At 36.1% G+C, this 27376-nt stretch overlaps 1 protein-coding gene across 8 annotated transcripts; it reads right to left on the bottom strand.

Annotated features, from left to right (window-relative positions):
• Positions 1-483: 483 nt before the first annotated feature.
• Positions 484-26284, bottom strand: elovl1b (ELOVL fatty acid elongase 1b). Of its 8 annotated transcripts, none has more exons than XM_052610173.1 (10): positions 26151-26234; positions 25729-25806; positions 9630-9717; positions 3928-4029; positions 2810-3000; positions 2526-2606; positions 2378-2434; positions 2195-2300; positions 1848-1984; positions 484-1293 (listed from the first exon to the last, which is right to left on the bottom strand). In XM_052610173.1, the coding sequence occupies exons 4-10, from the start codon at positions 3986-3988 to the stop codon at positions 967-969; spliced, it is 960 nt and encodes a 319-aa protein (XP_052466133.1). In that variant the 5' UTR covers positions 3989-4029; positions 9630-9717; positions 25729-25806; positions 26151-26234; the 3' UTR covers positions 484-966. The 8 variants fall into 8 exon arrangements, with proteins under 8 accessions (XP_052466133.1, XP_052466140.1, XP_052466135.1 ...); XM_052610180.1 differs by having other exon boundaries at positions 9630-9714; positions 26151-26228; XM_052610175.1 differs by lacking the exon at positions 9630-9717 and having other exon boundaries at positions 26151-26275.
• Between the last annotated feature and the right edge of the window lie 1092 nt (positions 26285-27376).

Genomic DNA, 27376 nt, shown 5'->3' with positions numbered 1-27376 from the left:
TTTACACACACCTGCCTGGAAAAAAAAGCACTAGGAATTCAGTCAAACAAAGGCGACGCTTGGATAAATAGGAGCACAAATTATACGCGCAAACTCGTGCACTGTGAGCCAACTCATTTGTTCCTCTGCAACCTCATTGAACTTTCTTCTGGTCTTCTTTTCTCCCTCACACACACACTTCGGCGTAGGATGCTTGCATTTCAGGAACTGAAAGGACTTTTTGTTTACATTCATCATGCTGCACATACTCCAGACGACAAATGCAGATTATGAAGGAGAAGTGCAGCATGCGCACTGCATCCAATGGAAGCCCAGCTGTACTCTTGCATTATTTTAGATTTAAAAAAATATATTTTAATATGTCAAGCATTTGCATTGAAATGTCAGCTGGAATTGTAGTTCAAATGACCTGCACTGATTTTTATTCAGTAAGGAGCTACAATGTGCCATCAAATCGCATGACTTATGTGAAATAAACATAACTGTATTTTAAAATTGAATTTATTTTTTGTATTTATTTCAAGTAATTTTTATTTTTAGTTAGTTTATAAGGTCCAACTATTTACAGGTGTATTTCAAGTTTAGTGATGCTGACTGTACACAGTCTGCTGTTGGGGAAAGTATGAAACACACAGGTGTGTGTGTGTGTGTGTCCGTTTATGAATTCATATTGTTGAGATGAACGTCATAAGCAACATCAGCGGAGGATGGATCCAATCAGCACTCTTCCTCTTCTCTTCATACATTGTGCTCAATAATTCTTTAGATTAATTTATGACAAAAAAGAAATATACAAACGGGGTCAAATGCATTCATATCCCCATGTACTTATTAAACGTACATATAAAAAAACAACAACAACAAAAACAAGATGAAAACGAAAAGTCCCAAAACATTCTTTGGCCTCCATAGTGCTTAATGCAGGTTCTCCTGGTCATCCGTTTTGGGTCTTCTCTTCCGGAGCTCTCAGGCTTTCTTCATCTTGCCGTTGAGAGCGCTTCCATTCTCATGGTGTTTCTTCCCCTTGCTCAGGCCATTGTCGTGCACGCCGTGGCCATTTGAAATCACAGAGGAGCCATTGGCGACTGTGGTGGATCCGTTCTGGGCGAGCTGTTGGGTGTTCTTTGGTAACCTCTTGCCCTTCACATACGCCTGGTACCAGAAGTTAGAGAACAGCACGAAGAAGAAGGTCCCGTACACCCAGATGAGGTGGACGAACAGAGGCACCTGGTAGTCGCAGCTCTCCATGAAGTACCACTGAGTTGCGTGAAGAGACACCAACACAAACTGAATCTGTAGAGAAGAGTAAGAAAGTGTCTGGAATACACAGCTCTTCAATCATTACTAAATGTAATTAATATATATATAATATAATATGGACCAGTCGCTAGGGTATATTTGTAGCAACAGCCAAAAAAACATTGTATGGACCAAAATTATCTTTTTTTTATGCCACAAATCATTAGAATATTATGTAAAGATCATGTTCCATGAAGATATTTTGTAAATTTCCTACCGTAAATATATCAGAACTTCATTTTTGATTAGTAATATGCATTGCTAAGAATTCATTTGAACAAATTCAAAGGTGATTTTCTCACTATTTATATTTTTTTGCACCATCAGATTTGAGATTTTCAAATAGTTCTCTGCCAAATATTGTCCGATCCTAATAAACCATACGTCAATGGAAAGCTGATTTATTCAGCTTTCATATGCTGTATAAATCTCAATTTCAAAAAATTCTCACTTAAAACTGGTTTTGTGGTCCAGGGTCGCATACAAATATATACATTAACATTTTCATAGGTGAGATTTATACAGCTCTACAAATCAAAAGACCATACCAGCTGAATTGCAGTCATATATTTCTTCCACCACAGGAACTTCTGGAAGCGAGGTCCTGCAGCCGAAAGGCCGTAGTAGAAGTACATGATCACATGGACACAAGAGTTGATCATGGCATGGAAGGAGCCCATTCCACCTGCAAGAGACATTACAGCGAGTCTTCAAACACAGATATGGTGATAAACTATATCAAGATAGTTATAAAGTATATGTCTATATAGATTAGCTTACTCTATACAGATTAATCTAACAGCAATTAGTCCATAAACCGGTTCATGTCACTGAAAGCACACCTGCTGATCATGGAAATAAGGAAGTAGCAGCTGAGCGTCTGGGATCGACTCACCAGGTGCGTAGCTTACACCCCACCACCACGTCCAGGGCATGAAGGAGTGGTGGAAGATGTGCAGGAAGGTGATCTGACCGTGTTTCTTTCGCAGCACAAAGAAGACCTGAACAGGACCACAGCAGCGTTCAACATTTCACCAACCAATCAAACCTTCAAATCAGCCGTTCAGTCGAATCTTACCGTGTCCATAAGCTCGATGAACTTTGAAAACAGGAATAACCAGGCGACTCTTGTCATCTGGGAAAAAGAGACACAGAATTGGACTTAAATTTGATTACTTGTGCAGTCATATTTAAGTGTTTTAGAGGAAATGGAAAGCAAATCCTACTCGGAGTCCTTGAGGGCTGTTTGAATAATCACATGGGTCACATCTCCACGTGTATCCCGTCGCCCACCCCGACATCAAGAACTACGTCAAGAAAAGATGATTAGCATATTATCTTCAGGAACTGGTTTTGAGGAACAACTCAAAACCAGAATGAAAAAAAAAAAAAAATATATATATATATATATAAAAAAAATTCAACACAAGCAAACAAACACATGCATTCAAGTTCAAACACATTGGCCAGATCACACCACCGAACAGAAGCAACATCTCCTGATGCTCACCTCATATACGATATATACAGACAGGACAACCAAGGACAGGTTGTAGATGATCATGGCTTCTTTCAGCTGGAAGGGTTTGCGGTTGGCCATGAACTTAGGGCCAGCGTACAGTACGAAGAAAAGATAAGCAAGTAGAATAGCAGACATATTGACTGGACTCTCCATTAGAAGGTAATCCTTCAACCGAGGGTCTAGAAAGAGAGAGAAACACAAAACACAGCTCTTTCACATATACAGAGGTTTCACAAACAATAGAATACATTTTAGCCATATATGATGACGTTATGGATTAGTGATGGAGAAATGTACTTTTTGAGGTTATATTTAGCAGCTGCAAATGTTAGCTTCCTTGCATCAGTTAAAAACACTAGCAGCTTTAGCTACAGCAGCGAGTTGCATTGCGTTCTGCAATGTGTCAAACCACAACTCGTAAGACTTTAATAACTTTGTTGCTTCTGCTACAGCTAATATTATGGCAGAGAAACGATTCTGAACATGTAGACATTTTTATAGTGAGCTAGTTTTTAGCTACACTTATCAAATTGTTATCAAACGGTATTGTGTATACCAAGGATGGAAACTCATCGGGAATAAAATAATACTAATGCAGTTTCACAGTTGATTTTATCTTAAAAAAACAGGGAAAAACCTCACCATAGATTTTATGTAGCTTCTATTTTATATATATATAAAAAAAATGTATAAATAATAAAAACTCTTTTTACTTCAGTTGTCTCCGGTCACATTGTCACTTGTATTAATAATAACAACAACAACAACAACAACAACAACGATAATGCTAACAATATTTAATTATAAAAATGTAGCAAATATTACTTCCATAATACAATCGGTTTTTATATATATATATATATATATATATATATATATATATATATATATATATATATATATATAGTCTTAATTTTTTTTTTTTTTACAAATAAAATGGCCCATTTTGAAATTAAAACAGTGATATTTGCAATTATGTGTCAAGCTTGTCTCTATTGTAAACTGGCTAAAACAAATCCATCAGCCATTTGAAAAAAAGTACACTGCACATACCACATTTATTTCAGTACTCATTACAGGATCATTTCATGTAATGGTATTTTTACCTCTTCCTGCCAAGAGGTTTTCGTAGACCTCCAGCACTCTGTCTTTCACCGTCTCCAGCATTTTCACTGACGTCAGCTTCACGTTTGACGACACAAAAGCACCTGCGAGGGCAGAAACAGAGATGTTGTCAGTTCAGAGTGAAGTAAAACATGTCTGAATGCAGATCGTCTGATTCCTCAGTCAGTACTTGATCTCCACGCTGGCTTTTCTACCAGCAGCTAACAGAGTTCAACGCAGTTAGTGTTTGTGAGGGATGGCATGAATTTACTGTATCAGGTGACCTCAACAGCTGAGCCAGTGAAAATTAAAGACCTTGGACCTCACGCTGGACACATGTGATATCCATCCCGTGTCCATTTAAACATCCTCTAGCTAGATGCTTTCTTAACAATGAACCCATGCACTCTACTACTACTTTAGATTATTAGATTTTTCTGTTTATAGTCATTTTCCACAGGCCTCTTTCCCTCTTCCATGTGTTTTTTTTTCCTGTTGTTTAATATGGTCTGATGTTGGAGGTGTGGTCACAGGAGCGAGGTAATGCTTGCCTCACATTACCCTTCATGAAACGCTCGGTCACCTCCAGTGAATATTTCAGTGCCTGAGCTTTGACACCATTAACACACTTCTGGATTTATACAGCTGCCTACAGTCCGCTCTTATCGCTGATCTGTGTCCCGACTGAAATCTGGGTAAACACAGGAGGGGTTCAGGTGTGTCGCGCACTTCAGTTTGAAGTCTTTCTTTTCAATAAAACAAAGCGTTAGTAAAGTGCGCTGTGAGGGAAGGACTGTACAAGGAGCACAGAAAGCACTACAGCAAGCTCTCTACATTCACAGATTATTCACCAACCAAATGTTAAAGATTAACAAATGCAGTGAAAGATGTAAAAATCACAACGCCAATTCTAAACTAATTCTCATGCCAAGGTAGTTTTTTTTCCGTAGACTGGGGAAATATATCCGTGCACTTAAATAAAATAAAATAGTTAAATTTTATATCAATTACATATTTATATAAATATTTCATATAAAACGTATAGCATCATTATATATACGTGTGTGTGTGTGTGTGTGTGAGTGATCGATTAATCATGATTAATCTAAAATAAAAGTTTGTGTTTACATGCGTGTACTCGTTCATACACATGTACATTTAAGAAATATTTATATATAATGTATAAAGTATTTACATGTGTGTATACTATATATAAGAAATATTTACATGTGTGTATACTATATATAAGAAATATTTACATGTGTGTATACTATATATAAGAAATATTTACACACATATATAAATATATATAAATGTTTGTTATCATATGATATAGTTGTTTTTTTTTTTTGTTTTTTTTATAAACTACATATGAAAACAATAGAAAACTAGAACCTCAAAAGACAAACACTCAAAGCTAAGGCTAAAAGCATCTCTAGGGTCAAATTTAATACACCGATACATTCAGTAGTTATGTAGAACACAATATAATTTGTATAACCGTATATTTAGATAAGATTAACAGTAAATTACTCATTTACAGCCTAGAGATACAGTGATGTGCCCATATCAGCTTGGAAATATGAGCAACTGACGCCATTGTCCTTCTGATAACATACACACACACACACACACACACACACACACACACACACACACACACACAGACTAACCGTCTCTCCAAATTGGTCCAAATAATGACTTCAATCTAAAAGTTAAGACAATAAAAGCGGACAATAAATAAAAGGCCAATGAATCCTTTACCTTCCAAGGACAAACAGCTCTGTCTCGCTGCCGCACAACATCTGCTCAAAAGCAGCGGTGGAAACTTCTCTTAAATAGCACCCAACAACACTGCCATACCCAGACAGGTTCTCTCACATATTCTCTGTAGATCCCTAGACGGAGGCACACAGATGTCTTTTGAGATGGTAGTGATACAGGGTTTGTACAGATGCTGATTGGAATCATGGACAATGTTTCGTCACACACAAAGACGTTCACAGAATATGTGCTGTGACCTTCAGGTTAAACCACTTTCTGGTCGCTATCACTAGGAGTCAGATTGACTGTAAAAATATGATGAAATTCCTTTGATTTTACTCACAAAGCAAAGAATTTCAACTACTGGATCATATTGACCTGCGAGTGGATGTTGGAAGAGCTGAGATAAGATTAGTGCAGCACCGAGCTTGGCGAAAGGAAACGCAGACTGAGTGTACGTACACACAAATTGTGAACTGACCGACTTTATCGTAATATTCCTTCCTTTTAGACTTTAATGTAAAGTTCACACAAAAAAAGTTTTCATAAGTATCTGAAATCAGCTATTTCAATGAGTTTCTTATCTCAGTATGTGCATTTGTCACTGGAACAAGCCTTCATTCAGCCAGGCGTGATAGATGTCGAACATTCAGTCCATCAAATGAACTTCTGCAATCTTGTTCTGAGGAAGATCAGTTAAAGATCAGATGCACCAGGAGGAACAGAATATGGTCCAAAACGGGTTTTGTACTCAGAATGTGGTAACATCATCCATGTGCAAAACACATGAAGCGACTAGGGCTTTCTTCCGGTTTCTTTCAACATACCTTCTGATGTTCATTCGTGTTTATTTTGTGCTGTAACTAGTAGTAAATGGGAAGAGATGATCGTTCGCATGCTGCTTGAACTGAGGCGCTACAGCGATCTGTCGCACCATTTTAAAGGGTGCCAAAATGGTGTTTATTCTTTCGTCATAAAACTGACAAGTTGAGACCGTTTCATATCAAATCTGATTTATTGGATGGGAGTCATGTTATAAATGATGTATCATTAAGTTCTGCTAACTTTTGGGGTTGTTTTCTTATTGGTTTTCATATTTGCTGAAGGTAATGACTAAAAAGTAGTCTGACCAATAGTGTGCAGACATTATACACAATTGACCAATCATGGCGTGCACGAATGCAGGATATATAGGGAACAGTCAAAGCAATGCAAATATGTATACAGTAAAGTATGACTGTAGAGAGCATGCCAGTAGGAAAACAAGGTCAAACCCGGACATTTAGAAATCCATCAGAAATTAAATGAGAAAAAGAGTTTGTATGGCAGCCCTGCTTGAACCATTAATCCTCAGAGTACAGGGGGGAAAAAAACTGAACACAAGCATTGTCTGATCTCTGTTGCCAGTGAGGGGGAAATCTAATTGTGTGAGATATGAGAGGCATCTTTAAGACGTCTCAGGATTGTCAATGGCTGTTTGGATGTATTGTGAGGTTTTGGCATGGCTGATGGAGCGCATGCCTTTGCGACTTAATACTCGAACAGTGGAAACTCATGTAAGCCACATCTAGACACACAAAAGAGCCTTGCCTGGGCTGGGTCTAATTGGGGTTTATGTCCTGGTGGATTGTTTTTGGATTTGCTTATGGATTGACGATCCTGATGAAACTTGACGCAAACATTTTCTTGGGAGGGGTGCATACTTCAGAAAGACAATGCTATGAGTGATCACAATGTTAGGTAATCTCTCGTTTACACAAGAAACAGGCGGTGAGTTTAAGAGGTCTGTGTTTGGACACAATTCTACAAAAGGAGTGAATAAGGAGAAACAACCAGCTCTAATACCAATTTTTCAATAAAAGCAAAGACTATAGAATACCCAAGATCTCTAACTCAAATAGTTTTGAATGGGGTAAAATGCAACACTCAATATGGCCGCTCTTTAAAAGGAAGCCCGCCTTCTGAATTAAAGAGCCAATCGCTAATCAGTAAAGTAACTGAGTCACTGTAGCTGCCACTAAAAGTCCCGGCTTCTATAGAAACAATCAGCATTCGGAGATGTGCACTTAGAAATATAAAGCTTTCTTTAACACTATTTAAGCAAAAGAAACTACATTTATGAGACTGTTGTCAGATTTAACTGGCAATTTCAAATATGAAAATTAATCGAAGGCTGGAAAAAATATTTTAGAGACTTTGAGGTTTCGCCATTCAAAGAGATAGGAGCTGCACTTGGATGCCCAAGAGGTGTTTCAGAGATGGCCGCTGAGTGAAATGACTTGTCTTAAAAGGACTTTGGTATTACTGGAGTAATAATATCTACAGCAATACCCAGTAAACATGACAAAGTGATTCTTAGAAAAATGGATCTAATTGTTTTTATAATGCCTAAAAACTAAAAGAAATAACAAAAAATATATACACACACATATACATACATATATACATACATTTTTTTAATGATAAGTGATAAAAAAAAAAATGAATAATGTTTGTTTGTTTTTTTATATTAATACATTTCCTTTATGAAAATTAACTATTCTTATCTTTTTAGTTTTTTTGTTTATTAGCATTTCCATTCCTGTAGCTCAATTGGTAGAGCACTGCTTTATCAAGAGCAAGGTTGGGGGTTCAATTCCCCGGGAACACATGACATGTAAAAATTTATAGCCTGAATGCACTAAGTCGCTTTGGATAAAAGCGTCTGCTAAATGCATAAATGTAATTTAAATGTAAATTTTATTTGAATGAGTTTCTAATTTTTCTGTAACTCACATTACTATCAGTGATTATTCTATCCGTTAATTCTTATTACAGTGTGTTTTTTTTGTTTGTTTTTTACGCTACAGTAAAACTACTATACTATAACTATTTTATCTAGTCTTATTCAAATATTGTGTTAAAGACAGACACATTTTCAGCATAATTGTAATGGTAATGGGATTTTTACATTACAGTAAAGAGAATTTAAAGCAAATAATGATAAAAAGGCGCATTTCATTATTTCGATTTTTGGGTGAAATATAACACAGACACGTTATTAAAGGGCTTCACCAGAAAGGACTTAACTTTAAATGAGAAATGACCAGTGCCGATCAAAGTCTAGACAAACTCTCAACCTCACCGTCATTCTGTACTGAACCTGAATAAACAAAATAAGATTACAATTAACTAGTCATTGAGTGAAAGCTAAACCTCAACATCAGAACTGCTTTCTAAAGATAAGACAGGAAAGAGAGACAGACACAATGATCATTTATGGTAACAACCTCCTCATAAAAGCTCTTCAAATACAAAAACAAAAAATCACTGTATGTTAGCATTTAGGATCAGAGCGGTGTAGACCCTCCATCACACTTTTCCCCCACTCTCTCCATCTCTCAACATAAGGAAAACATCAACCCATATCCGGCCCTTTAAATCTGCTCTGTGAGTATTAGCGGGCGGGCGTAAAATGACACGGTTGCCAGCAGAGACGGGGGAACCACCCAGCTCTCAGACCGTCTGTCATGTGACCAGAAAACATCAGGTCAAAAGCCACAGGCAGGAAAAAAGACATCTGAAACATCACTAATAACTCTATAATCGCTCCTACCTTTCCTAGATAAAAGAGACACGGCACAAATCACTGTTCACTTCAGACTAACCCTTCCATTCACAGTTATTAGAGAAAGTTTTAAGAAGTGAAGCTCTCTCGTAGAGTGAACGGTAAGGGTGGGGTCACACACAGGCTGCAGCGACAGGCATCCTGTGAGTGAATCATGCGCCGAAAAAAAGGAACATGTTTAGAGTTAATAATAACCAAAAGGAAGCGCAGTATCATGCCGTAAAAACCGATTGCGGTGGCTCCACTTTATTGTAACTGAAAGCACTGACCGACTACAGTCTGCGTAGGAAAAGTAGCAACGGAAAAAAAGTCTAATCTAAACCAGCGGCTCACCTTATAACCTCCTGCTTCCTCTGAGAGTCCTGATCAGTGCCAGCAGCCCGACTCTTATCTTCTCTTTCAGTGTCTGCCTCTCTCACTGCTGACAGAGAAAGAAGACAGGGCAGCGGTAGTGGAGAGAGGGAGAGGCAGATAGAGATAGAGAGAGAGAGAGAGGGGGCAGGAAGAGAGAAGGAGAAGTGGAAGGAAAGACAGAGGATAAGTGTGTGTGTTAGAGAAATGATGGTGTGACTGGTACGGCTGGCCTCTCGGTCCCTCCCACCCTGACTCACTCTGTGGATGAATAACTGGCTCTGAGACTGAGAGAGAGAGAGAGAGAGAGAGAGAGAGAGAGAGAGAGATGGAGAGAGAGAGAGACAGGGCGAGAGAGACAGAGAGAGAGAGAGAGACCCTGTGTATGTTTGACTTAACGGCTAATGAGGTAGAACTTTTAACCTGCAGTTAAGGTTAGTGTTCCAAGAACTGGGGCGGATTAGGAATGAAGATATACATAAAAATATTTATAGATTTATTTTATAACTTGTATTTTGAAATAGGTCCTCTAACTCATAGGTCTTTTGTCATGACTATTAATTTGACTTCAAAATAAAGAAAATACAATATTAATCTGAAATGCAGTTTAAATTATATTAAAATAGAAAACTGGTCACGTATTCTTGTGATGCAAAGTTGCATTTTCAGCAGCTATTCCTCCAGGCTTAAGTGTCCCATGTTCGTCCAGAAATCATTAATGATCTGATGAACAAGAAACCTTTCTTATTTTGTTCAAAAGAGTTGTGCTGCTTAATTTTTATTTGGAAACGTGATACTTTTATTTTTCCCTTCAGGATTCTTTAATGAATATAATGTTCAAAAGAACAGCATTTATTTTAAATAGATTTTTTTTAACAATGTAACATTTTTTAGCATAGCTTTTGATCAACATAACGCATCCAAGCTGTATAAAAATTAATTATAAATCTACCGACCCCAAACTTAGGAATAGGCTTTTCAATGCCGACTTGTAGCTAAAAATTAGTTTTTTTTTCCCCACAAAAAGCATTAAACTATATTTTGTCATTACACAAAATACATACTGTATACATTACTATATTTTTAAGAACACCAAAAGTAAAATTAAAATAAAAAACTGTAAAAGGTTACGGTGTTTTGTGTTTTTAGAGCAGAATACTTATCTTTATCACTACTAACTGTAGTAAATATGATGTTTCGGGTATAATGTTGTGTCAGATGCATTGCTTTTGAGATGTGCAGAATTCTTTGACAACATTATGGATGTGTTCACTGTCAATTTTGAATGGTAGTGTACATGAACAAACTGCTTTTCACACATGAAAATATTTAGTATAAAAATAAATCTCTAATCAGTATTAGTATGTTCTTTGAAAATTCTAAGAGTGTTTTAAACAAATAGCAGAACATATTCATTGCATGTTTTTTTCACAAAATAAACAGTGATTTTAATTTTAATTCATATCGACTAAAATAATACTTTGTAACAAAACAAAAAAAACCTAGTTAATACATTTTAAATCATGAAACATACAACACCGAGACCGTGAACTTTTCAGAGTGATGATGCAAACAAATACTTGGATTGAGTCAAACAAATAAATCAAACATTACAATTGTAACACTGATTTTACTACAGATGTTATTAAGGTAGTTCACATTGAATTATTCGTTTTCCATGAGATTTGCATAAGACCACAAAACTAGTGACATGACCTGGAAAATCAAAATAAATCACAATAATCACCAACAACATCATCTCGAATATATAGTATAGTGCATTTACTTTAACAATGAAAAGTGGCGTGTAAGTGGCCTGGACCACTGCTTTCCCCCCCAAGCCCACGCCAATAATATTATTCACAAGCAGAGGCGAGAAATCAGCGCAATTCGGTAATGATGAAGGGGGCTATTGTTTTACACCACCCCGTCGAACCAGAAGAAGAGCAGAGAAACACAAAGCCAGCATCTATAACCCTCATAATTACAAAAACCTCCCTAGACCAACAAGAGCCCGGCCCTCAGTAACCATACGCAGACCATTATTAAAAACACCCTGTGTTTGCTTTGCATAAGCTAAATCTAAAAGCTAAGATGCAAATAATGTGAACTACATCCAGTCAAAAATCTGCATAAAAATGTGACTACCACAGTGGGTCAAACAGAATCATCCCCCTTTACTCAGTATTTTCTCAGTGCAACTAATAACATCCAAGTAAAAGATATAACACCAACACTTCAGGAAAAAGTCTCTTGACTCAATCAGGTGTAGCGAATAAACTTCTCAAATGGCACACAAAGCCATTTGACTTTCAACTGTGATCAGCTGTGCTCATTTTGATCAGATTGAAGAGCCAAACTTAAACTGAGCAGAAAGATGACAGAGAGGCCTACAGTAACTCTGAAGCAGCTGCAGGAATTTGTGACAAAGAGCAGTCATTGTGTACTTTACAGCAATATCACAAATTCTCCACAAATGTGGCTTGTATGGGAGGGTTGAAAAAAATAAAAAACACTCCTCAAGAAAGGCATTATGCAGCTTTGCCAAAACTCACCTTGAAGATGAGACCAATGAGACTAAAATTGAATTTGTTGGCCTCAACACCAAACAATATGTCTGGCAGCAATCCAATACAGCTCAGCATCCACATAACAGCATTCCTACATTCCTACAGGTTTGTGTGCCATTGAGACGACAGTCAGCTACATCTGATTGAGTTTACAAGTCATTGTTAGGAGGGGGTGATCCTTTTCCAAATCTGAGATTCTGTTTTTTTTATTTTATTCTGACATGTTGATGTTATATCTTTCACTTGGATGTTACTAGGAGTAAATACAGCTGGATAAAACAAAAACTGTATCAGTCTTCATTTCAGGCTGCAAAACAACAAAATGTGATAATTTTAAAGAGGGGTGATTCTTTTCTAAACCCACTGTATGTACCATTATAAAATGACTGCATTCTTTCTTTAGTTCATACAAAGATTCATAAACAGGTTGCATAATACATTTGAATATAAGCAAATTATCAAGCTAACATTCATATATAATATAGGGTGTGTTCAAAACCAAAGTTGATTTTAAATATATCTCGGGCTTAATCTTGAATATGCAACATCAGATACAGATTTCATCAAATTCTGTTGGGATGATGCATTTAAAGCACATAATCTGCACACTGGATGTTTAAGATGAATTACTTCATACATTTTTATTTTAAATGCAGAAATGTTTCTATGTATTTGCTCTTCACACAAAACTAAATCGCCTTCGTGCCATTGATCAGCATGCACACATCATGCTTTAATCTTATTTTTTTTCTTCTTCTGTATTTCTGATCAAATAAATGCAACTGATGAGTAGAAGAGACAGAGTATTAAACACATAAAAAAAAATATGACTGATCCCAAACTTTTGAACGGCTGTGTGTGTCTGTACCTACTTAACCATTTTGGGGACAAATTTGGGGCATCTTCATTTGTAAAACTGGTGTAAAAATAAAGTTTTTTGAAATTGTAAAAATGCTGAAAGTTTTCTGTGAGGGGTGGGATTAGGTTAAAAAGTGTATAACTATCGGTTTTATAAAAATGTAGATGTCACATAGAAGTCTATGTAATATCCTCATTTAGATTTTTAAGTAAACGTATGTGTGTGTGTCTGTGTGTGTATGCATTTATTTATTTATTTATGGACAAACAAAAAAAATAGTATATACTGTATAATTGTATCTTATCTTGTTAAATGTTTAATTGTCAACAGTGCAAAAAGATATGCACATCCAAATGACCTAAAATTGGGTTCAGGTACAAAAAAAAGTCAAAAATCATAAACAGAAAAGAAACAATTGTCAGTACACTGAAATTAACTCTCTAAAAATATATATTTTCTCTACACAGAATTTTGAGCAGTCAGGTCTTCATCATCGTCAATGGCACTAAGGCTATTCAGATTCAGACCTGATATATTTTATGCATTGTGAACAGCAAATACACAGAAACATTCATGTTTGTTTTTCACCATGATTTATTAAGTCATGCATAATTGACATCATAAACCATAGTGGGTAAGATTCAGATGATAACAGCAATTTTCCTAAATTTATAATACATACAATCACACATTCAGATTTCCATACATTACACAACACAGTAATGGTGGTAAGGGCCTCTCAAAATAGCATAATATACAACCTTCAGTCTTACGGACACCCAATACTACGACAACCAATGCAGCTACACACCAGAAAGTGAACACACTGATCTGATGTGATGACTAACAATGTGAACAAGAGCCTTAAGAAAGAGCAGTACAGAACTCATTTAATTAGACCAAAGTGGTGAAACAAACTTGTTAGTCGATGCTGAAAGCTTAAAACAAGACCACACCAAATATGAAAACCTACGATGATTTGTGAAGACATATTCAGGTTTGGTCTTGTTCCACGGGTGTTGGGCTGGAGAGTAATCATTAACAGATTAAAACAAACCACAGTGTACGGTCTACAGACGGTCTATTAGGAAATCAATATCATTATACACATTAGCAGATGCACAAAGATTCCTCACATGAGTGTTTATTTTCCCCGGTGACTGCAGCTTAAATGGACAAAACTGCTAAGCAGGACTAGAGGGACGCTGGATGTGTAGTCGGTGAAAGGTGAGATCCCTGAGATGGGCTCTCAGACTTTGAGACAAGTTCACCGGTACAATACAAATAATTAGAGACCCATAGTAAACAGGAGATCAGTGTCTCAGACTGTTCAATCCTGTTAGACCGGTCTATTATCCTCCTTAAGGATGAGTAGTGTGTGTGTGTGTGTGTGTGTTACCCTGGACCACAAAACCAGTCTTAAGTGTCAAAATCCTAAACATTATCTGAAAGCTGAATAAATAAGCTTTCCAATGATGTATGGTTTGTTTGTATATTTGACCGAGATACAAGTTTCTGAAAATCTGGAATCTGAGGGTGCAAAAAAAAAACAAAAAAAAAAAAAACACACATTTCACAATACTGAGAAAATCACCTTTAAATTTGTCCAAATTAATTCTTAGCATTTCATATTACTAATCAAAAATTAAGTTTTGATATATTTACGGTAGGAAATTTACCAAATATCTTCATGGAACATGATCTTTACTTAATATCCTAATGATTTTTGGCATAAAAGAAAAATCGAAAATTTTGACCCATACAAATGTTTTTTTTGGGTTATTGATAAAATATACCCCAGTGAATTAAGACTGGTTTTGTAGTGGTTTCACTGGTTTCACACACATACATACACACACATATATATATATATATATAAGTTATGAAGATTTGATGTTCATCTGCTTACCCCCAGGGCATATAAGATGTAGGTGACTTTGTTTCTTCAGTAGAACACAAACCAAGATTTTGACTGAAACCATTGCAATCTATCAGTCTTATAATGGAGGTGAAAGGGGAAACACGGCTAGAACATACATTTAAAAAAAAATCCTTCCACAAACAAAACCAAATTAAACCCTGCGGCTCGTGACGATACATTGATGTGTAAAGGCACAAAACGATTGGTCTGTGCAAGAAACTGAACTGTATTTATAAAGTTTTTTTTTTACTTCTGATTCATTGCAATGACTGACTGTCTGAACCGAATGAGCGCCACCTCAAAACACAGCCTGTGCGTGAGGGGGTCTTCTTCTTGCTTTACAGTGGAACGCAGACTTATAAGTGCATTACTGCCACCTCGCTCTCAAATGGACCATTGACACTCCTAATTGAGATTGGTCAATCTGAGAAGGTGCTCATACAGTTCAGGCATTGCAGTGCATCAGAGGTAAAAAAAAAAAAAACTATATAAAATACAGTTCAGTTTCTCGCACAGACAATCGTTTTGTGTCTTTACTCATCAATGTATCATCACGAGTCGCAGGGTTTAATTTGGTTTTGTTTCTGTATCTTTTAGTTTTATTGAATGTTTAAGCCGTGATTCCCGTTCATCTCTATTATAAGACTGAAAGTCTGCAACAGTTTGAGTTAAAAATCTCATTTGGTGTTCTACTGAAGAAACAAAGTCACCTACATCTTTTATGCCCTGGGGGTAAGCAGATAAATACCAAATTGTCATTTCTGGGTGAACTATCATTTTAATCTGGCACCTGGTGCTAATTTCCTTCATTATATGACAACTATTTAACTTCCAATTTCCACTAAGATTGTGAGATGTTGGGCTGCTGTAAGTGACTTGAGAAGCTGTCAATCCAAATGGAAATGCTCACCAGTTCAGTGATAACTAGGGTATGGATCGGTCTCTGCACGTTTAAGAGAAATCAAACTGGAAGGTGCACTCTGCAGTGGCGAAGCCTCTCATCAGCAGAAAGAATCAAAAGGCTTGTATTTCTAAAGTTCACTTTAGTGATGAGAGCGAGTTTAATTTATTTGGGTCAGATGGTAAACATTTTGGGAGTGATGATAATATTGACATTGTTCTCTCTACTGACTGCCATTATCGGTCTCAATTTTATTATTATTTATTTTTTATGGAGTTTTTCTTTTGCTATTTGAGAAAATCAGGATGCAAAAATATATATATTTGTGGTAGTCTCCCATTCACCGCTATAGAAGTTTGCCCAAATATGATGACGTCTGCTTCTGAGAAACCCAGAAATGTGAAAAAGCTCCACGTCCCCGTCACATTGGAAAACAGGTAAAGCGGTTCCTGTAAAAGCTGAAAAAATTTAAATAATAAATTAGCCATCCCAGAGTCCTGGTCTAAACCCAACAGAAGATCTCTGGATAAAGTTATAGCAAAGAAACCCCCTAGTCACCCAACTATGGAAGAGTGGATCAAGATCACAGCAGCGCAGTGTGAGAAACTAGAGATGTGCTGAAGACATTCAAAGCACTTCCTACTAGTTTCTGACACAACCCTCCACTGTAACACATAGCTAATATTACTTCAAATTTTGAGTGAGGAAGATTCAGATTTCAGAAAAAAACTAGAATTTATAGAAAGTTCTCTAATTTTGATGAAAAGTGTATTACACAGCAGATCTGTTGGTTACCTCACATTTAGCAAAATATTGGTTATCCTTGTATTTCATAAAAACATACCATGCATAGGGTACTGTATATACACACACACACACACACACAATACATACAGCAAAAACAGTAGGAGCAGTATGTCAGTATGATATTCTACCATAGTGTGTCAGAGAGAAAGTCTCATTAAATCTAAGCACCTCCTGCTGGCCGAATAAGCTCTACTGGAAATGCACGGAAATCGCCATCACAGTAAAATGTGAAAAATGTGAACGTTCTCCAAGCATCTTGTCAGAACCAGAAAACAGTCAAAGGAGAAGACACGAGATGTTTACACGGCACTTGGAATCTGACCACCCCCGCATGAAAGTGACGTTTCACGGAGTCAAATGAATCTACATTCTCAGAAGTGGTAAAAGGTGATTCTTCAGCCGAAAAACACTGAACTCACTGGCACCGCTGAGAGCGTGTGCATGCAAGCAGCTCTGAAACAGAACTAGGCCGCAAGAGGAAGGATCAGGTTAAAGCATTTCATTCAGTCTCTTTTTTTGGGTATGCCCCGATTTCATATTACCCTAGTTTTTTTATCAACTGTAACTGACACAAACACAGAAGCATCCACAGATGCACGCAGAGACACAATGGATCCTGACACCACATCATACTACTGCAGTTAGTTATGATAAAGGAATATATTCTGCCCTAAAAAGGTACCATTTTGATGATTTTGAGCAACAAATCAGCATATTAGAATGATTTCTGAAGGATCATGTGGCTCTAAAATCTGCAGTAATGTTGCTGAAAACCCAGCTTTGACGTCACAGGATAAAATTACATATGTTTATTTTAAAAATAAACTTTACAATAATTGTTTTTCTAGTATGTTTTATCAAATAAATGAAGTCTTAATGAGCATAAGGGACTCCTTTCAAAAATATTAGATAATAAAATATTTGAACGGCAGAGTAAAAATGAAATTTAGCTATATGACTCCTAGATAAGAAGTTCATTGGTTTCATTCTTTTGAACAAAACAATCCATAAAATTACAATCAGACGTTTAATCTGCGAGAGGAACAAGACCGTACAGCTCTCGTTCAAAGACAAGGAAATTACTCTCGTTCCAGCCAGTCAACACCATAAACTTGAAAGGCTTGACAGAAAAGGCATTACTCAAGTTTCTATAGCTTTTGCGTTTGTAGCATTACTGCCTGTAAATGACAAGTTTAAATCAGGAAATTATTTTCGTAGCTCAACTAGGCCCCCTTTTTTTCTACACAGACTTTCGAAACACAAACACTCCCAGCTTTCCACTCACCACACCGGTGGAAATCTAGGAGGATCCCATTACAAATGTTGTGTGTGTAGCTGTTAAGAGATCTGCTGAGGTGAAGGTGTGGTTGTGTTCACCTGGGGAGCAACCTGGCAGTGCAGTTGCTTTCCGTTAGGATCCGAATGTTGTCCTGGCATTATTTTTCACTTCATATTAGACTACACTACATTATTTCTATAGTAAGTAAATAAGGAGGTTTTCAATAACTAAAAGACAATAGTGAGATTTAGTTAGGTGGGGATAGAAGTAGGACAGAAATCACAAAATGGCTTAATGTAATTAATAAATCACAAAGGCTCTGATTTATTAAACAACATACGCCAACAAACTTGTAATGGGAAGCTCTTATAAACTGATGTCAGCAAAAGATAATTTTAAGAGGTCCCTGCAATTTTCCAGTGGTTTAACATTTGAAATTGAAGATTAACTTTTATTTTGATAGGTTGCTGTGAGGAACTTGCAGCTGCTGTGTATGTGATGTGTTGGTAGTTTTGTCAAATGAAATGGTAAACTGCTAATGAAGTGAATCTCAGAGCAACTGGAGATGATATTCTTGTATTCATATCACCATACTGAGATGACATAGGCTGAAGACACAGTAGGCGTCATCGGCTCTTTAGTAAGTACTGTATGTAGTAAACAAAACGCCACACCATCTGCCATTAATTAATTCACTGCGGAAATCATGGCGCCATGACCAAAGAGTTTCAATATTTTTCCTATTTAAAACTTCACTCTTCTGTAGCTGCATTGTGTACTAAAACCCACAGAAATTGAAAAGTTTCGATTTTCTATGAACTATACGATCATTCCGGCGTAATAATCAAGAAACTTTGCTGCCGTACTATGGGTGCAGCAGGTGCAGTAATATTACGCAGCACCTGAAAATAGTCCCCAGCAACTACACAAACTAGAGGGACTATTTTCAGGCGCCAGTGCTATGGCAGCAAAGTTCCTTGATTATTACTCCAGATTGAGAGTATACAGTAGGTCTCAGCCATATCGGACTAGAAAAATCACAACTTCCTTTTCCATCGGTCTTAGTACAAGATGTAACTACAGAAGAGTTAAGTTTTAAATAGGATAAATATCAAAAAACGATTTTGTCATTTTTGAGCAAGATGCTAATTGATTCAATTATCTATGCTAAGCTAAGCTTAAAGTGCTACCGGCAGACCAAGAGATCAGCTGAATGGATTCGAAAACGGTAAACTCAACTGTTTAAAGGGTTGGTTCATCCAAAAATCATGTAAAATAGCAAAAATTACGACTTTATTCAGCATTGTCTTCTCTTCTGGGCCTGTTGTGAGTGTGTTCACAATACTGCATTGACGCTGCTTATGGTTAATAAATATGGGAATGTGCTGAGAATTGTAATAAACTGTGTCAGCGTGTGATGTTCCACAGGGCAGTGTTCAGTTCGGAGGAGTGCTTGAAGAAACAGCAGGCATTTAAGGGTGTGACAAGCGCATTCTGCAACTAAACAGACTCATGAAAAATTCAGATAATGACAACTGCATTTACATAAATTTTATGCAGCGTTTAAAGAACCGAAGTGAGCAGCTAGTTGTTAATTATGCATTTAAGAGCATATCAGAGTTCTGTCTTTTCTGTATGTGCAGTTCAAGAAATCACAGGGTTCATTTTGAATTTAGCGACATTCGTGTCACTTATAAGAAGTGGACATGGCAACCCTTCAAGAGCACGCTCTGGGAAATGGCTTTTCAAACATAAAACAAGACAGCTCTGCTGATGGTGGAATAGTAAAAAAAAAATATATATATAAAAATAATATATATTCACCAAACATAAGGGCTCTATAAGTACGTTATAATAGTTTTTTTGTTTTGTTTTTTGGACACCAAATATATGAGACACCAGAATAATGTTACCATCGTGCCAATCATTGCAGTTTTGAGAGTTCTGTTCCATACACATGAATTAATAATTAAGGCGATTCACTACAGTATTTAAATGCAATTGTGACCCCTGAATCTTAGCAGTGTGTACTTTTTTTTTTTTCAGTCAGATTGTGTCAGTAAGAACATAGTTAAAATAGTCTGCATGACATCAGTGGTTCAACTGTAATTTTATGAAGCTACAAGAGTACTTTTTATGTTCAATGAAAACAAAAAGAATGACTTTATTCATAAATTTCTTCTCTTCTTTGCAAGTCTTTGCCACATGTTTAAGACCATAATACCATGTTTAGTACCACAATCCATGCGTGTGCATTCCTCTACTTGCAAATAATGCACAGCGCATCTGGGGTCTACTTAAGAACACCCAGCTCGTGAATGCACATTTTCTTTGCATTCAAAAAGTATTCTTGTAGCTTCATAAAGTTAAGGTTAGGTCACTGAGAGAAAAATCCTATCTGTGAGGATTTCTAGTCAGGATTTGGACCGTATCATAGTACTGAAACTGCACTTATTAGAGTTACAAATGGCCTGCTTTTATCATCTGATCATGGTTGTATCTCTCTATTACTGCTACTAGATTTTGGTGTTGCGTTTGACACTATTGACCACATCATTCTTTTGAACGGACTAGAAAACTTTGTTGGCATTAATGGAAGTGCATTAGCATGCATTACTTATCTGACCACCATCAGTTCGTAGCTTTGAATAAAGAGATATCATATTGATCACAAGTGCAGTATGGAGTACCTCAAGGCTCAGTACTAGGACCTTTACTTTTCACGTTTTACATGTTACCTTTGGGAGATGCTACGTTTTAAGCATTTGTCTAGATTCATCTAAATTGTGACCTATACTCTCAATGTCAAATGCAGAAATGCTAATTCATGCATTCATGACCTCCAGGTTAGATTATTGTAATGCTTTGAGTGATTGTAATGCATGCTTGATAAACAAACTCCAGCTGGTCCTAAATGCACAATATTAGCCTGGTTCTTTCAACACTCCAATGGCTCCCTATTAAACATTGTATATATTAAAATCCCGGTAATTACTCATAAAGCCTTGAATAGTTTAGCACCTCAGTCCTTGAGCAAGTTCTTATCGTATTATAGTCCTGACAGTTTTTTTGATGATACTTTCCAAGATGGGTATACTGACATCATTTTATATGCATTTGTCACAAGAGGAGGCAAATTTGGTGTTCAAACGTTTTGAGAGGTGTCTCTTCTGCATGGGCCCTGTGCACACAGAACACAGGTGCTGAATTGGGCTCTTTCACATATTTTTTTGTTTGCATGTTTAAATTGCATTTGTATTTGTTAATTTAGGTGCAGGAGTACACAAACTTCATGAATGTTTTAAACTATGTTGAATGTTTAAATTGGCAAGGCTTAAAAACACGAGCAAATGAGCAAGTGCAGCAGTGGCCCTTCAACTGTCCTGAGATGAGCCCCAGAGACAGAAACTTTTTGTGGGGTTATCAAGTCATATTTTACTTGTGCAGTAGAAGTATGTCTCAAATATTTACAGCACCATATAGGCGTATGTATTGGCAATAGAAAGCTCCTATAGTTGCTTTGCAGCTGTAATAATCTACAACAACAGCAATAACCAACAGCAGCAGAAGCATAGCAGATCTATTCTGCCAAGACCAGATACATTAACATCGTCATACCCTTTACGATGCTAAAATCTTCAGAGAGTTGTCATTATAGAACTGACTTAAGCATTGTTTTTTCAGAGACTCAAGTATGGGGAAAAAATGCTCTCATGTTTCACAAACTCCCTGTTGCATCTCACGGAGGACTTTACAACAAATGGCTCATCTAATAACAAAGCACCATGAAACAATAGCAACCTTTAAAAATGAAAATGACAAGATACAAATGTTTTGTTTAATCTTGACTGTGAAGGGTCTGATAACATTTCAACCTTTTGCAGGCATTGTTGCATTAAACGAGTTAAATCAACCTGTCAGTGGTATATGAACATACAGAGCCAGAGTGCAAACAGGTATTTCTCCATTTCTGTGATACATGAAAGAAAACATTTCACACATATAATTCATTGCTGCACCAAAATAACCCAAAGCCCAACCAGTCAGACACATAGCCCCTTGTCAGGCTTCCAAAACCTCAAAAACGCAAAACTAATCTGTCAAGACTGGTGCTCAATTCAACAGCCAGTGCAAGAACTCCTTGGTAACAGAAACTTGCAGGGATATTTGATCCAAAAATTTAAACTGCGACCATTTAATCACCCAAGCCTGGTTTTAAAATGACAAATTATTCAAAAAGAAGTTTTGGTGCAAATGTAAACGAATAGAAACCAGTGACCGTCAAACTTCATAGTGTATTTGAGTTCCACAAATAAAAGGCTACACAGATTTTGAAATACATTTCTCTGGAAACTGGGCGAAAATCATAAATGAACATTTTATGTCAAACAAAACAGAAATCCAGAGAATTAAAGCGATATTTCACCCAAAAATTTAAATCCTGTCATCATTTACTCACCCTCAAGTTTTTACAAACCTGGTTTTTTCTTTTGTTGAAAACAAAAGATGTCGTTTTGAAAATGTAGGAAACCTTTCTGATCACCATTGACTTCCATAGTATGGAACTATGGAAGTCAATAGAGACCAGATTTTTTATGTATAAATGACCATTTTACTTTGAACAAAATCCAGATTATCAAAATGAGTAATTCAATCACTTCACTGACTTCAGTAGCATTGAAGAAAACACTATGGACACCAATGGGGACCAGATTTTTCTTTTCTTTTTTTTTTTTTTTTTTTTTGGGTGACCTATCCTATACCCAAATTAAGTCATCATTTACTCATCTTCATGTTGTTGTAATGCTGCATGCCATTCTTTCTTTTCTGGATCACAAAAAAGAGATTTCTTAAATGTCCTGCGTGTTGTCCATATAATCATCATCAAGCTTATAAAAAAAGTGGCCCCTTGCAACACATAATACAAGTTCTCTGTAGAAACACTTGAATACTCATACTTTGCGTCTTTTTTAAAAGCTTGATGTCGAGTGCTATATACACTGACAGTATATCGACAAGCTTGATAATCTCTTACTGTCGTCAAAAAAAGAAAGAAGGCAATACAGCATTAGAACAACAAGGGTGTAGTAAGTGATGACTTAATTTTCATTTTTGGGTGAACTATACCTTTAAGGTTGCTTATTTTAAAAGGATGGACTGAAACATTTTAGTAGGTGCTCTCCCTGACAGAAACTAGATACCAGACTAGACGAAGAGACTTGAAAAAGAAAGTGTGCGAGCTGTCAAATTGGCAAAGAGCTCTGATGCGTCTTACTCAATGCTGTATTATGAGAGGAATGAGTGAGGAACGAGTCTGTCATAGGTGAATGCTTCGTTTAAGGAATGAAAGGAATGAAACTACCTTGTAATTGTTTGATTCAGCTGGGCCGAGAAGTGTGTTTGGAGTGCAGAAGTGTGGTGTCAGTGCTTACACCTCATGCACCGAAACATTGATACAATGACACATGCACCAAACATTCCCAGTGTATTTCTTCACCACAAAATGTTACAGTGATTGATATTATCCTTATATCTGGTTAGCAAATTTTTTCCATTAGTTAAAACATCACAATGACAATATTCTGATTAGGAATTAATTGCATAGTTAAAATACAGATACAGTAGTTCCAAAATTCTGAGACCACAAGAGAAAATGTTTATATTTAACATATTTTTCATTTCATTTGGTTCATTGCACTACTGCATGAAGAATAAAAGCTGACCATCATGTTCTACAGCATGATTTCTGAATGATTCAAAAAGCATCAAGGGTTTCAGTGGAAGATAATCTGACCTTTTGAGCAAAGTAATGGACATTGACATGGTCAATGTCACAATTTTGCTCAACTTATCTAAAAAAATGTTCAGAATCTTAAATATTTCTTATTTTGCATCATCAAATTTAATGGAATAGTTCACCCAAGAATTTACCAAAAATGGACATTTTGTCATCATTTACTCGAGTTTGTGCTTAACACAAAAAAATATTTTGAACCACTAAACAGTTTCTGGTCCCCACTGACTTCCTAAATGTTTTTTTTTTTATTTATATAAACTATATTATATAGTCAATGCAGATCAGCAGCTATTAGGTTACACATTTTTCAATATATATATATATATATATATATATATATATATATATAATGTAAATTATTTTTTTGCACAGTCACTGCATACCAGAGCTTCCCCATTTCTCACTTCTGTGGAAAACCACAAAAAAAAGAAAGAAATGGGACTCTTACGTTAAAGTTGCACTCAAACGGAAGTAGCTACTTCTGCATAGTGACGTACCTCCGAGTGTAATATATTATCGAAAAGCAGCCTAAATTATTTTTTTTATTAAACACATGCACATGTTTTCTGCTCACAATAAGATCTATAAACATGCATTTACAAAACAGATAGCAGACTTTGAAAATGTATCTTCCAGTGACTCTTATCAAAACAGCTTTGCTGGTAAAGAGGACTTAAGTTCATTAACTTACACATACACATTAAAATAGAACGAATAATGCATGTAACAATACATACATAAAGTGAAACTTGACTAATGTAAGCGTTTATGGGAAAACTTTTCTTCTTATAATAACAAAGTGCATACCAGCCCACAAAGAGAATGCAAAAGGTTAATGGGCGTTTCCTAAACTCGAAAACTTGGCAAGGTGTCATTCATCCCTTCGGCGGAAACTAACAGAACTGTAAAGAGGAAACTTGCAAAACACTTAGCAAGTGAAACAGTCGCTCAACACCCTAACAGCTGAGATGAAGCTCTTCTCTCATGTTCGGGACAAACATTATCTGTGACTCGACTGGAGAACACGCCAGTCCTCACAGAGAGTAACAGGTCACTCATCAAGCAATTCAATGGTGAACTTAAGCTAAATTAAATATACTGTGTGTTACTAGACACAGCAGCACTTTTCCGTAAAGTAAACACTTCAGTTTTTACTATAAACAAGCTTCCCAAGCTTTTATTTTAACATTACCATGAGGGACCGGTCACCTGCATTTACCTTTGGCTGAGGTCAAACATTTCTGAAAGGGAGATCACCCGTGTCTATGGGTCAAAGATGAGACGTCCCATCTTGACGTCCACATCAAACTATATTTACAAAAGTTATTTTATATACACAGAAAGCATATTAAAATGCAATTAAAGTGTCTGCTTTAATGTTTCGAATAACTTAAAAGGCCAAAATATGGGTGGAAATGGGTGAAAGTATTTTAATGTCATCTTATGATTCTTGTTATATATAAAGATTGTTTTGTATATAAACTACTTTTTCACTGAATGCCATTTTAAAGGGTTTCTTCTGTAAATCATAGTAAAAATGTATCATTTTTTTGCTCAGAAAAAAATTATAATCTAACAGACATCTAGTAGGAATTCACATCAAAATGAAACTAAACTAAAACAATTTGTATTTAATAAACGTATGAGTTTTCCTGTCTCCAAAATTACTTTTAGTTGTATTCTTCATTTATGTTTATCTTTTTTTACTTCTGTAACTTATTCATCTTGGTTACATGTAATTGTTACTGTAGTTTTATTTTATTTTACTTCATTTTTATTTTAAACTTTGCATTCCGTTTTATATGTTAATATTAGTTTTTTGCACTACTGGTATTTTACATTGCATAATGTCTGACTCTACGCAGTTACGCAGCAAGTGATTTGGCAACACGGATGTCCTTTTGCAGAAGTGAACCGTGAAAGAGGTCAAAATCCTTTAGGACTCACCTGTAAAGGGTTCGAGTGCTATCAGGAGATCGTTAAAACGCCTCTAGCTGCTTCAGATCGCGACTTCTTACGACACACCTGAACAAAAGACAGGAAAACAATGCGACAGGGAGCTGAGACTGAACAAATAGCAGCTTCTCAGAGGCGGAGGAAACAGAAGCTTCTGCACTTCTTCAAAATGTCACTTTTCTGCGCAAAACCACGTGTGAACAGAAAGGTCCTTCTTTAAAGATGTCGCGCGAATTGAAAGTCATCACACGAAACAAAGCGAATTAACTACTGCACTGTTTATCTAACACGGCAACACAAAAAAAAGAATACAAATATATATATATTCCCCAAAACACATACAAATATGTGAAAAATAAAAAAATGTTTGAACTATCCGCTAACATTTTCCTCCTCCTCTATGCCCGACTCACCTGTGGAAGGCTGAAGCAGGGCTCGTTCAGGTGGGAATGATGTTCACTCGTCCTGCCCTGCTCCCGAAAAACAACTGCACTTTCGCGTTTGCCCCTCAGGTGTTTTGAAGGCTCAACCCAGAGCGTAGGCACTGGCTGTGTCTCCAAGCCTACTTACATGCCTACTTAGACTGCATTTCTGGGCATGGTGTGTGTGAGGGGCGCTCTTTCAGTCTAGGAAGGCAGCACTAGGTTTTGAGACACAACCATGTAGTGACGAGTCCGCCAGGTAAACCACGTTTTATTCTCTTTAATTCTGTCGTTTATAATTTTTTCATGACATTTTCTGAATCTACATTTTTATCTGACAGTTTTGTTTATTTTTATAGGCTAGGCCTATTGTAGCCTGTTTTATATATTTGTATTTGTGTATACATTTATTTTTAACGTTAATATATTATATTATTAATCATTTTACTAATAATAATTTTTACTTGTTATATATATATATATATATATATATATATATATATATATATATATTTCGATTTTGTATTTGTATTTATATATTTTATATAGCCTATATTTTATTATTATAATTTTTCTTATTTATTTTAGTTTTTATATATATTTATGTAGCTATATTTTATTTATTTTTGTGTATACAGTTATTTTTTGCCTTAATATCTATCAATCTATCTTTTATAATGTATATTTTATATAATTTTATGTTAACATTTATGTAATATATGCTCTTTCTATCTATCTATCTATCTATCTATCTATCTATAGTTCTATTTTTCTTTCATTCTAATATCTATCATTCTATATATATGTCCATCCGTCTGTATGTCAGTCTGTCTGTCCGTCTGTCCATCTATCCATCCATCTATCTGTCTGTATAGTCTTTCAGTCTGCTTGCATATTTGTCTGTGTATGTGTCTGTTCTGTCCATTTATTCATTCCTTGAGGCATTGAGGCACATTCTGGAGAATTCTTGTTCTTGATGAATGTTGTTAACACCTCACTTCAGTAAACAGACATCAATCAGCACCCTGTTTAATTCAACTCTCTTATTTCCTTCTTTTTCATTTGCATTTACAATAATAATAATTATAATAAAATTAAATAATGTTTGTAATTGTTCAAAACACTTTCAATCTGTGTTGCAAAAACAGCAAATATTACAGAAAAACACTGGAACAGAATTCTTGAACAAGATCAAGTTTTTCATCTGTAACATTAAG

This window comes from Carassius gibelio, chromosome A11 (assembly GCF_023724105.1).
Source record: "Carassius gibelio isolate Cgi1373 ecotype wild population from Czech Republic chromosome A11, carGib1.2-hapl.c, whole genome shotgun sequence".
NCBI lineage: Eukaryota > Metazoa > Chordata > Actinopteri > Cypriniformes > Cyprinidae > Carassius > Carassius gibelio.
The sequence above is the reverse complement of the archived record's forward strand: the minus strand, read 5'-3'. Positions and strand labels throughout refer to the sequence as shown.

Excerpts from the sequence above, each read along its gene's own strand:
- elovl1b (XM_052610177.1), bottom strand. The coding sequence starts at position 3,988 with ATGCTGGAGACGGTGAAAGACAGAGTGCTGGAGGTCTACGAAAACCTC. Across the intron at positions 2,607-2,809 it reads CTGTATATATCGTATATGAG|TTCTTGATGTCGGGGTGGGC; the intron begins GTGAGCATCAGG and ends TTCTTGACGTAG. Across the intron at positions 2,301-2,377 it reads TCATCGAGCTTATGGACACG|GTCTTCTTTGTGCTGCGAAA; the intron begins GTAAGATTCGAC and ends GGTCCTGTTCAG.